This window comes from Temnothorax curvispinosus, unplaced genomic scaffold, assembly GCF_003070985.1.
Source record: "Temnothorax curvispinosus isolate PA1 unplaced genomic scaffold, ASM307098v1 QBEX01007608.1, whole genome shotgun sequence".
NCBI classification, from domain to species: Eukaryota; Metazoa; Arthropoda; class Insecta; order Hymenoptera; family Formicidae; genus Temnothorax; species Temnothorax curvispinosus.
The window spans coordinates 43251-58528 of record NW_020217388.1 but is presented as its reverse complement, the minus strand read 5'-3'; the positions used below and the strand labels follow the sequence as shown (position 1 = coordinate 58528).

Here is a 15278-nt window from a genome sequence, read left to right as displayed (position 1 = left end):
TTGTGTGTGTGTGTGTGTGTGTGTGTGTGTGTGTGTGTGTGTGTGTGTGTGTGTGTGTGTGTGTGTGTGTGTGTGTGTGTGTGTGTGTGTGTGTGGAATAAAATACGTACACTGAAAAGAAAATCTAGTTCGTTCATTTTTCATCAGAAAATAGGTACTGGTTGAATTTACTAGAATCTGGTTGAATTAATAGGAATTGTTGCATAACTAGAATTCTGGTTGCATTAATTGGAAGAATCTGGTTCGTTCATTTTTCACCAGACGTTCAATTAATTCAACCAGATTGTTTTTCAGTGATAGTTATACATTTGTGTATGTATTATCAAGACGTCGCTAGTGCGACGTGGGCCAGCCTTGCTCTTCGCAGAAGTTTCGTGATAAATTTAATCGTAGCTCTCTAAAGAGGCGAGCAATCATCACTAATTATTTGGAATCCCAGAATAATGATGTGCCCCCGCGCTGATTGATGCCCTGCGGCCCGTTGCAGCTAGGCTACGCAAAAATGACGCTTTCGTGCAGCAGAAAGCCGAAACTCTTCAGACATTAATTATTATAATGTGGATTCGATGGTATTCGAAGCGGACCTTGACAGAGAGCGTGCATCCCGAAACCGGTAGCCTAAGACTCTATGGATCATGTGAGAGAGATTCCACGAATTTTCGCATTTCTCTCCAATTGATCTCGAGAAATTTCTCGTTTTAAAAAATGCCTTTCAATCGCTCGTGTAAGAAAATCAAATTACACTTTAATAAGTTGTTATTTACACGCCGTCCGAGATGAGGTGGGTGTCGAAAAATTGAAATTGAACGCTCGTGACGCTTCGCCCGCACGCGGAAAAATCGGCTTCACAGACGCAGGAATTCGAATCCGCTTGACCTTTGACCGTCGTAGGTAATTGAATTTCTACCGCGCGTGTCTACGTGACAGTTATGGTTAGTAACACGGGAACGTTACACCTGTCCAATTAGTTATTCACTCGCGCGAGCGCGCGCGAGAGTTCGACCTACATTTTCCAGTAGCAGACAGGTGACCGGATGGCTTCCAGCATCCGAGAGCCGAGAGGGAGCCGCCGGCTGCTCTCCGGCACGTTTCAGTGCTATAGATAGTGCGCACGCGAGCCATACGCGGACGGACGGCCCCGAATGAACGAGCGAGCGAGCGAGCGAGCGAGCGAACGAACGAACGAACGAACGAACGGTCGAACGAAAAGCATTTAGCAGGATGACGTTCGCACATTCTAGACGTCCCGACGCCGGGCGTTCCCCGGGCGATCATCCGTTACGTTCTCGTGACGTAATTGTCGAATTCTTGTCCCAAGAGTCAGCCTTCGTTTACCAACGGACGGAGAGGCACGAGCTTCGACTTCCCGGTCCGTGGGTATCTGTCGGCATCGCTCGCAGTTGAAATTATTGTCTACCCCAGAACGTAAAGATTGATTTATGGAGATTCCACTATATCTTTCGCGCTCGCTCCGACTCTTGGCTCACGTAGCTTCGAACCCCTCGCTCTCTCGATTAGATCGAATTAGAGCGCTGTTTTTGCAAAATCATTAATTATCGGGAGAAACTGAAAAGTCGCTTTATTTCGCGGATCCAAGTTTTCAACAGATTCGCTCGGGGTCTACCGATTAAATTGAAGAAAGGATAACCGACGTTGTCGCTTATCGGCATTTAGCGCGAGTCCCTCGACGGGCCTGCGTACGTTTATTTTCACGCTCCGATGAAGGTAACGATTTTTTATGGGAACAGCATAGTCATGCGGGTATATGCATTATTAGACGCATCGAGCGGTAGTCGCATCATAAACGTTATTCGTTGAACGATATCTCCGATCACATGCGACATAACGTAAGAGCGTGTAATGTATGAAAAGGGGGAAGTGGAGTGGGGTGGTGGAACAGCGAAAGCGGGAGAAGGATAAGATGATCCGAGCGGAAGAAGGACGAGCCGAGGAACGGATATCGCATTCTGCGGGCGGCGCGCGGCGCGCGATGCTGTAGCGTGGGAAGTAAAATACGACTGTTATAGACGGCCGACGGCCATTTCCATCCTGCCGCCTCGGTATTGGCGGGCCACTAAGTCTGAACTAATTTGCTTATTAATATTTCACAACAGCGCCAATCGCTCTGGGGGTTCGTGATGCATCGCCACTCTCCCTTTCCACCATCTCTCGCTCGCTCACAGTTTCCTCCCTAGTCTCCTCCCCTCTCTTCCTCTCTCTCTCTCTTTCTCTCTCTTGGTGTGTGTGCGTGTGTGTGTATGTGTGTGTGTGCCATCGGACGACCTTTCCTCGCCTCGTCCCTCTTGCTCGCGCGACTCTGAAAGGAGCCGCGAAACCTCTTCGGCTTTGTGCACCACGCGCGCACGATCGGGGCCCTTCGTTTCCCTCGTGAAAGAAAGCCTGGCCGCGTCCTACGCGGGCTTCTACACGCCTACACGTGTCTGCGGCCAGGTGGCCGTGGTTAAGTTTTCAGCGATCCCGAACACGCGCCGATCTTTATTACGGATTTATATGAGACCTCGCGTCGAGACCGACGCGCCGAGCCACGCGACGAAAAGGCCGTCACCGAGTGAACGATGACGGCCGACGAATGTGTAAAATGCGCGACGGAGATCACCGGTCGGTGAATAATTTTCCGCAAAATTGCATTGTCAGTCATTCTGAGTCATGACCGAGGCAGAAGTGAAAATTCACGCGGACGACTTCTTCGACAACGTACGTCCGCGTAAAGTGACTTGTCGACAAATACCTCCGACTCGACGAAACGAAAGTGCGAAATATCCCAGCTAGCAAGAGCCTCCCAAAAACATCTAAAAGACTTTAGACGTCCTTCAGACATCTCCCAAACGTCCCCGAGACGAAACTTTTGCTAGCTAGGATGCGATATAGATATTTTGCTATCGATCCGGTATATTGCGTATAGAAACGTGAAGACTGACTTATATAAATTGTTCTTTCTACGTTAATTTCCGTTTAACCATTCAAATCGTAAACTCATCAGAACGCAGTTTAACGATTCGGAGCCGCGTCCACCGCGAGCGTAATCCAAGACGTTTTAACGAACAAACTTCATTACCACTTATGACGATTTATCCCGATGCGATTAACGTCGTTAAAGCCCAAAGGCGTATCAGCGAGTTTACGACCCCTGACGAATTCGCATCTCGCAATAGTCGCAATGGCCGCGCGGCTGAAGTCCCCGCGCCGCGGCCGCGCCGTGGAAGCCGAGGGGATTTGGGTCGTGACGGACGTGGTGCACGACGGACGTAAACTCTTATTCTGGCAGAATGACAAGTACGAATCGAAAGTTATTTTCGCCGGCTCGATATAGGTTGATTTATATCTGGCATCGGACAATAACGTAGCGTAGATTTCGCACTTTGGATGGCCGTTTTATAACCCCGAGAATAGCGGCGAGACGGTACGCGTTCGCGGAAGATTCGATAATTATTCCGCGCTAAATGTTACGGGAATAATAACGCGCGCCGTGCATCGTCGGTCGTCAAATTCTTTTACGGCCATTCGCGACAGCTCATTCCAGCGTGATTTCGCGTTATTACGATACCTATCTCTATACCCTAGGAACGCGCGAAAGTACTCGAGTTTTGAGAGACGCGTCCAACTGTCATCCCGAGCGTCCGATCTTTTCCTCGTCACGACGGAATCAAGTTTGTCTTTCATACTTATCGATTTTTCTACTCGGCTCCTCGAATACTCTCGGGGTCTTAATTTACGACCGGCATTCCTTTGCCCCGATGCGCGATCGTCGTTAGGTGAGAGACGTTTTATGTGGTGATTTATCGCTTTATACGCGACCCCTCGACGAGAGGTTGACGTCTGGACGAGATAATTTGCCAACTTGGCGCTTCTCAGGCGCGTCCCGCCATCCGCGGCTTCTATAAGTCGCGACGCGATAGCGGCGGTGACTTTCCGATTGGAAAACCGATCGCTGCTGCCCTCTTCGTAGCGAAATAAAGCCGTATGTGCGCGACCGGCCGTAGAGATACGGCGCGCCGGTTAACGCGCCATTTTACGTCACATCAAAGCTTCGCCACATTGTTGGCAAGTGCCTCGGCGGTAATCTCGACTAGCCCACGTGAGCGTGTATATATGTGAGAGTAGCCATGCGCGAGCAAAGGAACGACGACAGACTCGTCGTCGTTGCTGTCTTCTTCGTGGTCGTCTCCGCTATGAGAACGCCCGGCGGAACGGCCTGAACGAAGAGCACGACCGTAGAGCACAACCGACGTGTTCCACGAAGAGACAGGATCTCTCGTAAAAGACAATATGTCTGTCTGACGTCGCGCGTCCCTGTACTTGGATTCTAATTACGGCATGACCGACTTCGAACGTAAACGCATGTTTATCAAGCTTAATACGCGAAAATCGTACCCGAATTTGCAGGCGTAATGAGAAAGAGAAAAAAATGGAAGAAAGATACGATACAGACATCTGGCACGCGAAACACCTGACATTACCTCGTCGCAAAAAGCATCATGTCGAACGACGTGTTCGAATGTCGCGTTTAAATCCCCCCTCGGCCGACTTAAAAAGTCGGCTTCGTTTGAGCAACCGAATCGTACACATGGTACCTCGGCGGGGCAAGCGTGCAAATCGGAGCTTGTCGTAAAGTCTATCAAAGAAGCCGTAGAGCCGACGCCGCAAGCGAGCGCACTTTATCGCTCGCGATATTATTTGGAGATTTTATTGTCGTCACGCAACCCCGATACACATGCGTGTACCGCGAATCTCATCGTTACTCCGAGGCCCACCCAGACCGCGATCGTCATCGTTCACGGGTTCTGGAGGAAAAAAGCGATAATGTAAAATAAATAAACATGGAAAAACTAATAAAAAGGCGCCTCAGCTAACAAAAGTTTATAAGGGACGTCCTGGGGACGTTTGGAAGACGTCTAAAGAACGTCTAAATTTCTTTAGACATTTTTAAAATGTTTTTGGGACATCTTTTGGAGGCTTTTGTTAACTATTCAGAATTTTGAAGGGAGGCGTGGCACAATCCTGTTGATTCTTTTTTCCTGCAAACGCAAAAAGATCAAAAGCAGCAAAAATGTCAATAATTTTTTTCTGCAAACGCAAGAAGGTCAAAAGCAGCAAAAATGTCGAGTCTTCGCTCCGTTCAAGCTTACATATGTTTGTATACGTACTTTCTTATGCGTCTGATGTGGCCAGCGGATAATCCGCCGCTGATCTCGAATATTCTACATTCGATCCATCTTGTTTTCTCGGATTATGTCGCTCGACGAGGAGGAGACACTGGGAGAGGCACCAGCGATACCACCCACGAAGCGCCTCTCTATTTTGTTCCACACCCGTAACTCAGTCGACGCCCCGTGGATAACTCGTCGGCTGACGGAAATACAATTATTTGATTCGTCGAGCAACAAGTGGCTCTTGGGGTCTCATCGTTAACGGTGGATCCTCGTAGAGATTTCGATGCCTCGATAGCGGAACCCGCCACCGACGGTGTTGCATTTGTGGCCGGCATGATGTATCGCATTTCTAACGCGCGGAGAAACACAACGTGTCGCTCCGCGCAGCATCCTCTGGAGAAGGCGCATCTATGAAAGTTTGCCGTTGATAATTTGCGACTTGTTTACGTGTCTCTCACGCGTTTGTGTCGAGTTTGACGACTGTCGCGCGTATTCAAATTGCGACGCGCCTCGAAGCTCTCGAATGCAAAACCGGCTGGCACGACACTCTCGCGAGGGAACTTTGAGGGATGAATAATCGGAAAGAAGAGAATATACGGCTAAAAGACGATTGAAGAGAAGAAGAAATAGGAAAGGGGAGGGTGGAGACGGAAGGAGGGAGAGTGGGGAGGGAGAGGAAGGAAGGGACACGGAGAAACGAACGACGAGATCCGTAAGCATTGCTACAAAAGCGCAGCCGTTGAGTGCAACCCTTCGTACGCCTTCATCGTTTCATTGCGGCACACTCTCCGACAGTTAACTTCACTAAGACGGATCGTAAATTACGCCAATATTTCCGCGAAATCCTAACAAGATTATAAACCAGATTGTAGCGGTCTATGCGGCGCGGCGGCTGCGGCCGTACCGTGCTCCCTCTCTTCCTCCCGGAAACCTTTCTTAATCTTCGAGCCTCTCGACCGGAGAGCCGGAGTGAGAACTCGAGTGATGCGGAGAAAAAAGAAGGGTGAAGAGAAAGAAAAAGAGAGAGAGAGAGAGAGAGAGAGGGGTAAACAGGGAGGAGATCTATTTATAATGCGTTTGCGTCTTTGCAGGGGCCCAGCCGGTGAAGGCAGTAAATGTCACGTGTATTTCATATGAAACTCCACCCCCTCCCAGCTATTCCTCGCAATGCCAATCTCTTTTGCCGGTCTGATAATGCCAAGCGCTAACAAAGTTAACTCGCGCGAGGCTCTCCCGTCTCCAGAAATTGTCCCTCCTTCTCCTTCGCCCCTTCTTGACCTCCCCTCTTCTCGCGCCGGGTTTTGCATTTCGTTTCTCGACCTCTACGTCGAAGGTCGAATCCTTATTCTTTTCAGAAACGGGATGCGGATGTTCATAGGCCACAGGTAGCTTTTACAAAAGATATCTTGCTGGATTATTATTTGATTGCCAAGCCGTAGACGGCAAGACGACACGCATGACAGCGAAACCTCAAATTAGATGGTAAAGCGCACTCGCGGTACAAAGGTACCGCGTCCACCTTCGAAAATTTCGAAAAATTTGAAAAGCTTGATCAGGGGATAATCGAAGGATACACGTATCCATCGACATAGATTCCTTAATCTTCATCAAAAAATATTTTTTAATGCGCTTAGGAAAAGAAAGGGTCGCACGGGTTGGAACTTAAGATTAACCCTTAACCTTGACGGGAAAGTGACTGGCAAAAGAGGCGCGCGCGATCTCACAGGGATATATCCCGTCGACGGCTTATTATTCGATAGATTCTCCGGGGCCGTTACGCGAGATTCCGGGAAAAGCCATTTCGCGCGTCTAAAACCCCCTTTAAGCACGGGAAGGAGATGGAGGGAAGCGGCCGGCACATTGGCAGGGGACGAGGTGTATGCGTGTGTTAATAAAGGCCTCCGACGTAGCCGATCGTTATTAGATCGGACACTCCCTCGACCCCGCCGCGCCTGTTCGCCCCTCGCAATAACCCATAAAACGAAACATTTTGTTTCGTATGTCAATTACCCCCACTACACCTTCGCGAGGGTATACTCGACAAATATGGTACCAAGACGCGCGCATTCGCCCGTGGGATTTCTCGGCTCGGTCTCGTGTCTCCTCTCCTCTCTCTCCTAAAAGAAACATTATATCGAAACCGAACGGTGGCACTTGAGTTTCCTAAAAAAATTATCTTAGTTTATAGCTCGTAATTTCACCGCTTTGTCGTTTGAAGCTAAAACAAGCGGTCTTGGTCCCGAGCGACGTTTGTCCAATGCGCCTTCGTTTGATTCTATCGTGATACCGCAGAAAATACAAAATAATCTTGTCGCTGTCGTCTGCGGGGAACGAAGGTTTATCGGATGGTACGCGCTGGGTGTGCGTGATTTTTATCATAAAATCTCTCGCACGCTTTTTTTTCCACGAGGAACGCCCGACGATACCGCGTAACGCCTGTACGCGAAGCGAATGGCTACTTTGGCTCGTTGAAAGCCAACGTGCGATGGCCACTGTTGCTCGTCGCGGTGCTACTTCGCCACCACTACTTGGACGAATCCGCGGTATGGCGCGGCACGGCGCGACGGCGGCCGTTATAAAAATAACTGCTGATTGGACGCCCTACCAAGAAAAGTCGTAATCGCATCCTGAAACGTTCCCTTCCTCCTCTCTGTCTCTCTTTCTCGCTCTTTCTCTTCTTTTCTCTCTTTGTCCGTCCCTCTTCCTTTCTCTTATTCTCCTCTCTTATTCTTTCTCTTTCCCTCGCTATTTTATCTTCCTGAGCATTCACTCCCGCTGTTTTGTATCGTCCCTCCCTTTCTCGTCAATCTCGTGTCGAGGAATATTATATCGCGTAAGAAGGATAAACACAACTTCGCGAATCCTATTCTGCCTCTTTACGATTTTATGAAGATTCGATATAAGGTGAAGTAACATGATTTTGATGCGTTCTTTTTTTACTTTATTCTTTTACTTTAATCGCTCATTGAGAAATTATTTTTAATATTGACCTTTATGGTTTATCCCAGACAGCACGTAAAAGACGCCGTAAAGACGTCTTTAAAATGTCTTTTAGACACATATATGTCTAAAAGTTATCTTAAAGATGTCTTTACGCTGTCTTTTAAACATGCATGCTGGTCTGGGATCTCGAGGAAGCTCGACGCGTTCTTCATCAGAATATTTTATCAAAAAAAATTTAACAAAGCACACACACGCATTCTAGCTCGCATAGGTTATCGGCTGCTCAACGCATCGCCGCCGCCATCGATTGCATTTTCACCGGAGGAGCCTCGCGCAATACACAAGGGACGAGAGGGACTGGCTCTATCGGTCGCCATGTTGCGCAGCTTTTATCGCCGCGCCCTACATAGGAACATTAAGCGCGGGTTGCCGGGTTGCGCGTATATCAACAATAATTGCAGGGCCAATAATAAACCCGAAGGGAGCACGCTCGATAGCCCGAAATTGCTGGTTCCCCTACCCGGAGGAGCGCGGTTTTATTGCCTCCTCTCGTCGGTCAGAAATGGCGGCAGCCCCCTTCATCGTTCTCGATGGCGGATAAACGATCCTGCGATACGGCGCCGCGCCGCGCCAAGCCGCGCCAAGCCGCGCCAAGCCGCGCTACGCCGAGCCGAGGCCGAGAGCCGCGAACCCGCGCTTCTCCTTCTCATTGTCCGTATCTTGCGTCTGTGTTTGTCTGCGCGCGCGTTCGTGGTAAACGTGTACACCGAGGCATCTCGTACAGAATCGTTCGCGAGCTCGTAAAGAGCCGCAAAAGCGGGCTTCGCACGCGCGATAGTCGCGAGTATTGCCCTTGTTAACGCCCCGTTAACTCGAGCCTCTGGACAAACTCGTAAAATTCGTCGGCTCCGTGGAAAGCGGCGACCACCGCGCGGCGGCGAAGGAGTCATCGGGGAATTTCGAGCCTCGGAGTCGAGCCTCGCCTACGGCCTACGACGAGATATAAAAATCAAACGTATAAAAAAAATGTATAAAAGATTGAATTACCGATGCGCTTGATGACGTAAGGGAGTATTAAATATAATAACGACCGAAGTTGGAAATTATATATTTATATTTTTATCTCCGCGACAGATAAAATGCGCTTTTAACGTTTCGGGGCATTACTCCCCAGGTTCTAGCTGTTTCGTGAAAGATTTTCAATCGTTCGGTCATTTCAGACACGTCGCTCTCGGGCGCGCATTTATGCGCGACTCTAAACCTCAGATTACACCAACTCGAAAGCTCGTAAAGGTGTGCGTTTACGTTTACGTAGTTTAAGCGCACGATAGTCGCGAGCAGCTCGACTGCTGCTCTTGTTAACACTCCGTTAAGTCGTTGCTCGGGCAACCTCGTAAAATTCGATGGCCTGGCTACCATAGTAGGCGGCGCGGTAATACGCGTACGAATTAGCCGAAGAATTTCTTCGTATCTGGCTGAATGTCGTCGAGACGAGAGGAATATTACTCGCGATATTACGTGTCAACGTGTGGCTTTCACGTGTGGCGTTGTATAATTCCGAGCGCGTAGCACCGCTCGTGTTATATTCCACAAAGGCGCGTCTTTCTCTAAAACGACTCAATTAATTTTTAACATTGGATACACTGTTAAATATTAAAGGATGAAATTTAAATCAATTCCTTCAGTTAAATAGCATTTTGTTATTTTTGACCATCATGTATGTCGAAATTTGTTATTTTAACACAAAACAGTGTTATTTTAACTCCGTTGGTTTAATTAAATTAACAACATATTGAGTAGGATCAGTGGCGACCTCTATAGAAATGATTAAAAATAACTCAAATTGAATATAATTTGACACTACAAATTTAACAGTGTAAGGGTCGGTTTCACCATCTGCGATTAGTTTAATCGGCCGATTATTTAGAACTGACCAATCGCATATGTCGTTAAGCAGATTGACCAATCATGGTTGGCACTTAATCGGCCGATTAAACTAATCGGAGATGGTGAAACCGGCTCTAAGATGACCATTATATCGGACAAATATTACGGACAAAAGCAGAACTTGTTGCCAATTTCTGTCAGAATTCGCGAATACGAGTGTTATTTGCATCGTCGTTTTATCGCGCGGGAGCTCATAAAAGAACTGCCCGCGAAGCAGCCAATCGATAACTTTTAATGCAACCGTTTCGATACCTTATCGAATTTTCGACTCCGCGCATTCGTTTTCTACCTTTAATCCGCTATACTTCTCTTCTCTCTTTCTCTCCGCGCTCTTTATTTCTTATATCCGACGCGATGCACCCTAAGGAAGATCGTAAAAGACTGCAGCACTCGCGTGATTGTTGGGAATTCGTTATTGCTCTTGTTAACGCCCCACGCTGGATATCTCTGGACAAACCTCGTAAAATCCGAGCGGCTTTACGCTAGTCGTACTTTAAGACGATCACGAAATCTGCCTCGGTTGATCACGCAATGGGTAAAGGATGGTTTGCGTCACCTATAGTCTGACTACGTCAGCCGTTCATTGATTTTGCGAAATCCCGAGGTGGTCTTGGGAAATCCCTTGTGATATATTTAAATCTCCCGTGAAATCTCTGTACATTTCCATTCGTCCATTCGTTAATATCGTCGTTTTTCTTCGGACACGTTACACAAAGAACGTATTTCATGGATTAACTATATAATACATAATACCAAGACAATTTTATCGTTGAGAGAATCACAGAAAAATAAAACATTGTACAATTTTTATGTATTTAATGCATTTCACGTGTTGCGCAAATTGAAGGTTTTATTCCAAAGTTTCGATATTAAACATGTATATGTAAATTGAAAATTATTTTTATTTTACAGGAACGCCCATCAGCCGACTTCCCATCATGGCAAAATCCGTATTGGATCTGTTCGAGCTTTACAAGTTGGTGGTACAGCGAGGTGGATTGGTCGAGGTAATCAACAAGAAGCTGTGGCAGGAAATCATCAAAGGTCTCAAGCTGCCAGCGAGCATCACTTCCGCCGCGTTTACTTTGCGAACTCAGTAAGTAGATCGTGAAGTTTCTCATCCGGGACCCCGGTCTTTGCCTATAAAGGAACATAATGCCCGGGGCCCGTCGTGTAATTCGCATACAATAAGTCTCAGCCGACGGTGGAGTCATCCGAGCGTGAAATCTGCGGCAATGACTAAGAGCGTCGTGACTTTTACGCGCGTCTCGTCAAGATCATCGTGCTCGATAGAGCTATCCGCGCCGTGCGAGATACCCGCTTTTGATAGCGAATCGACTATTCGCGCATATTTGCATCGTTCAGTCGTGTTGGATTCGTTTCTCCGCCTTTCTGCGTTTCGCTTAATGAATATCTCTGTACCCAGAACGCAATGTCCCAGATCGAGACTTAAGACGTCTTAAAGACATTATTAAGACGTCTTTAAGACGTCTTATGTCCCGATTTGGGACATGCGTGTTATCTGGGTAATTGATCCGCCTATCAAAGCCGCGTTAAAGTCCAATTAAATTAAGACGGATTACAGTCTTTAGTATATTAGCTGATAAAATACGACAAATAAAACCTCCTGATGGAGAGAGCAGAGATGTCGCGCGGGTCTGCAAGCGTGTTATTACGCGTTCCCTGTCGACGACGAGGAGATAAAAGAACGTTAGGGTGACGAGTCGGAGGCGTGACGTACAGGTGCATCGTCTTAAGCCGACGTGTCGTCTACGTCTCGGATCCCCCGTGCGATCCCTCACGAGCCGGAGGACACCTCGCGGGGCGAGTTGTGACAACCTGGAACCGTTGGCACGATATATATTCGTTTATATAATACCGGGCATATCCAGCGCGACGACGAAGATTTATCTGCCGTTCGCGATGTCTCGTTTCCCCGCGCGAGGGAGACGGGAAAGGATGAGGGGGAGTTTCTAAATAGAGATTCGTCGGCGGGATTCGGTGGAGACGACGGCCGCGGCGCGAGGCATCCCGCTTATCCCGCGCGGTCGGACGCGCGACGAAGAAGAGGGAAGTCGCGCGGGGAATGGAAAAGAGAGAAGGAACGCGAAAATGCGCGCGCGCGCGGCCAGGCCGGTAGAAGAGGGATGGATGAACGCCGACACATTATAAGTGCGGTCTAATATGAATTACACGGGCGCGATGCTAGGGGTGTGCGCTCGTGAAAATAACTCCGCGCGCGCAACGCGCTTTGTGTGCACGACGGAACGTCGGCGTCGTGTCGCGTCGCGCCGCCTCGCCTCGCCTCGTCTCGCTTCGCCCCGCCGCGGTCGGCGCATCCATCATTCCGGCAACCGGCTATCTTTCCTCGGCGATATGTACGCGAGATAGAGGAGAAAATACGAAAATACGGCCTGGCCCGAACAAAATCTGCTCGCGACAGCATTCATCTGGCGAGAATCGGTGTTGATTAACTTGAGGCCACGACGTCCAACTGTCTCTCCGTCTCTTTTTAGGAGCTCGAGCTAATTATATCCATTCATCGTATGGGGAAAACCCATTATACCTTTTGGGGAAAAAATATGAATGAAATTTATATTAATAGGGTGATCTAGAATTAATTATTTTACGACTTTTGCGTCTATAAAGTTGTAGATTGATTTCATTTAAAATAAACTTCCCTAGACAGCACGCATGTCCAAAATCGGGACATAAGACGTCTTATGTCCCTGTCTGGGCCGAAGAATGCATCTTGTATCTGTGAAAAACGTTTTTAAATTTTTATTACAATGCTTATGAACATTCAAACGCATTGTTCTTAGATTCCATTGCCCCGTGAAAAGACATACACTTAACGTGAATAATTTGCTGATAGGTATATGAAGTATCTCTATCCATACGAGAGAGATAAGGAAGCGCTGTCGACCCAAGAACAGCTCCAGACAGCGATTGAGACGAATCGTCGTGAGAGCCGCAGGAACAATTACAATTACGGTAACAACGAAAGTCTAGTGACACGCAATCAGCACAATTCGCTGCCGCAGAATCCAATGCCGTTGCCGATCTCCATCGCCCAAATGGCGGTGGCTGCGAACGAAGCGTCGCAGCATCACGTCGTGAATGGACATCCGCATGCTGCGCAACACCATCCGCACGCTCCGCCGCATCTTCCACCAAACCTGTCAAGTAGTCAACGTAAGTGTCCTTTTGTCTTTTTTCGAAGATGGAACTTGTTCGCACGTGCGAATTTCGTTGGATCAGCCCTTAAAGGTTACACTTCAAATCTCAACCACTTGAAGCTATACCCTTAAAGGCTACACGTCAAATCTCAACACACTGTCTATATATGAACCTCGCAACCTTGATCGCGTATATATAACTCTGGGTTTAATCAATCAAATTTAAAGAAGTTATATATGAAATAGGGGTAGAAAAGACTGAAGAATATAACAGGATTAGAAAAATTGCCATTAATTAATATTAAATTACCCAAAAATAAAAATTTTTAGATTCATATATGGACCTAGTAGCCTTTAAGGGGATGCTGGAGCCGTCTGTTTTACCGGCATTTTTTGTCGGCACGTAGCGTCGTATTAATTTGACAGAATTAAAAATCCTTCTCCAGAATTGCAGTACATACATTAATGATTCGGGGAAACTCCGATTTTATATAGAAAACGAGAAAAAATTACGGAAGTACAGATTTCCTTATCCTACTCTTATCCCAATATGGCGTCTCGAGTTGCGGCGAGCTGTCAGCTCGTCACAAGATGTATTTCATATAAGAGATATACCATTAGTACGAACGCGAAAACAAGTTTCCCCGAATTGCACAACAAGAAAAACATCGATAAACCCCCCAAATCAAGATTTGGAAGCGTAATATAAAAGTATAATGTCGGTGTGCATCGTGCGTATGTGTGCGTGCAATGTAGCGTGCTATCCTTGTCTATATCTTTGTCTATACAAGGACAGATATAGTTCGCCGGTCTTCTTTACCGACGCCGATCGAGTTCGGCTACGGCTCCAGCATCCCCTTAAGGATTAAAATTTGATTTCCGTTATCGGTACACATCGGGTAGGTATGTTTGGCATTGCTGCCGCTTTATTGGCGTATAGTTAATAGCTCCGACTGTCTACGATACTTTTCCAAGTGACAGACGCAATTCACAACGTCGTAATCAGAAATAGAAAAAGAAAAAGAGGCGGAGAAAAAAGCAAAAATGAGAGACTTCCCGACGGTAGGGAAGATATCGAGGGGGGGGGGGGGGAACGGGATAGAAAAAACGGAGGAAGGAAACGAGAGGAGGTAGAGCACACACACACGAGTTTATTTTAAATCGGTAGGTAGTGCTTCGGGCCTCCCCGGAGATGATGATGCGAGAGCGAAGGAGGCATAATTGATTGTACGATCCTCCGGAAGACAGGCGTTAACGGATGGCTCTCGCTAACGAGCATTCCTATTTCCCTACCCCCTTTCCTTCTCTCTTTCCACCTCGTCGCTGCGCCCGACAACGATCTGGGTAACGTCGCGCGCTTTGATCGCACTCGTAGCTCTCCTTCGATCGTTTCCTCGTGCGACCGGATACTTATTACTGCTTTACCGCGGCATGAAAAATCATAGCAGCAACAAAAATTCAGAGGTCAAGATATCGTGATATCTTTGGGTATTCGACGATCCATCTATCACAGACATTGCATTTTAATATAACATAAGTTTGTAGATCAACTCGAAAGTTCATTAATATGATTTTAACGAATATCGAAACTTGAGTTTCTCGGTGACGAAACATTGACTTACAAAAACAAGTTTTTCATCGTTTTATAGCTTACAGTTATTCGGTAGAATAATGAAGTAAGCGGAGCTGCTTTAATTTAGAAGATGAGATTGAGCTGTCAGTTAAAGACGCCTGTGAAATTCGTTTTATAATATATATATGTTTCAGAATAACACCGAAATCCAAATCAGACAATTTATGACATTTCAAATAATCAAGAATATTTATCAACGTAAGACGTTCAATGAATTATTGCAATAATGTTTGCAACCCTATCCGACATCGTCGCTTTTATGTTATTATTTTAAGTTTTATAACTCTAAAAGATAACTATTTTTGATTTCATATATTTTCAAAAGTAATTTGTAGAGTTCGGAAGTTGATGAGGCTTCATAGTGACTTATTTGTCTTTTAGTCTTTTATGCGAATGGAGATGCAT

At 47.0% G+C, this 15278-nt stretch overlaps 1 protein-coding gene across 2 annotated transcripts in view; it reads left to right on the top strand.

Moving 5' to 3' along the window:
- LOC112457202 (protein dead ringer) overlaps positions 1-15278 on the top strand; it is a 112345-nt gene that overhangs the window by 94504 nt on the left and 2563 nt on the right. For both annotated transcript variants that reach the window (XM_025020132.1, XM_025020130.1), the window contains exons 5-6: positions 10974-11157; positions 12937-13256. In XM_025020132.1, coding sequence (XP_024875900.1) covers positions 10974-11157; positions 12937-13256 — 504 coding nt within the window. The remainder of the gene's footprint in view (positions 1-10973; positions 11158-12936; positions 13257-15278) is intronic.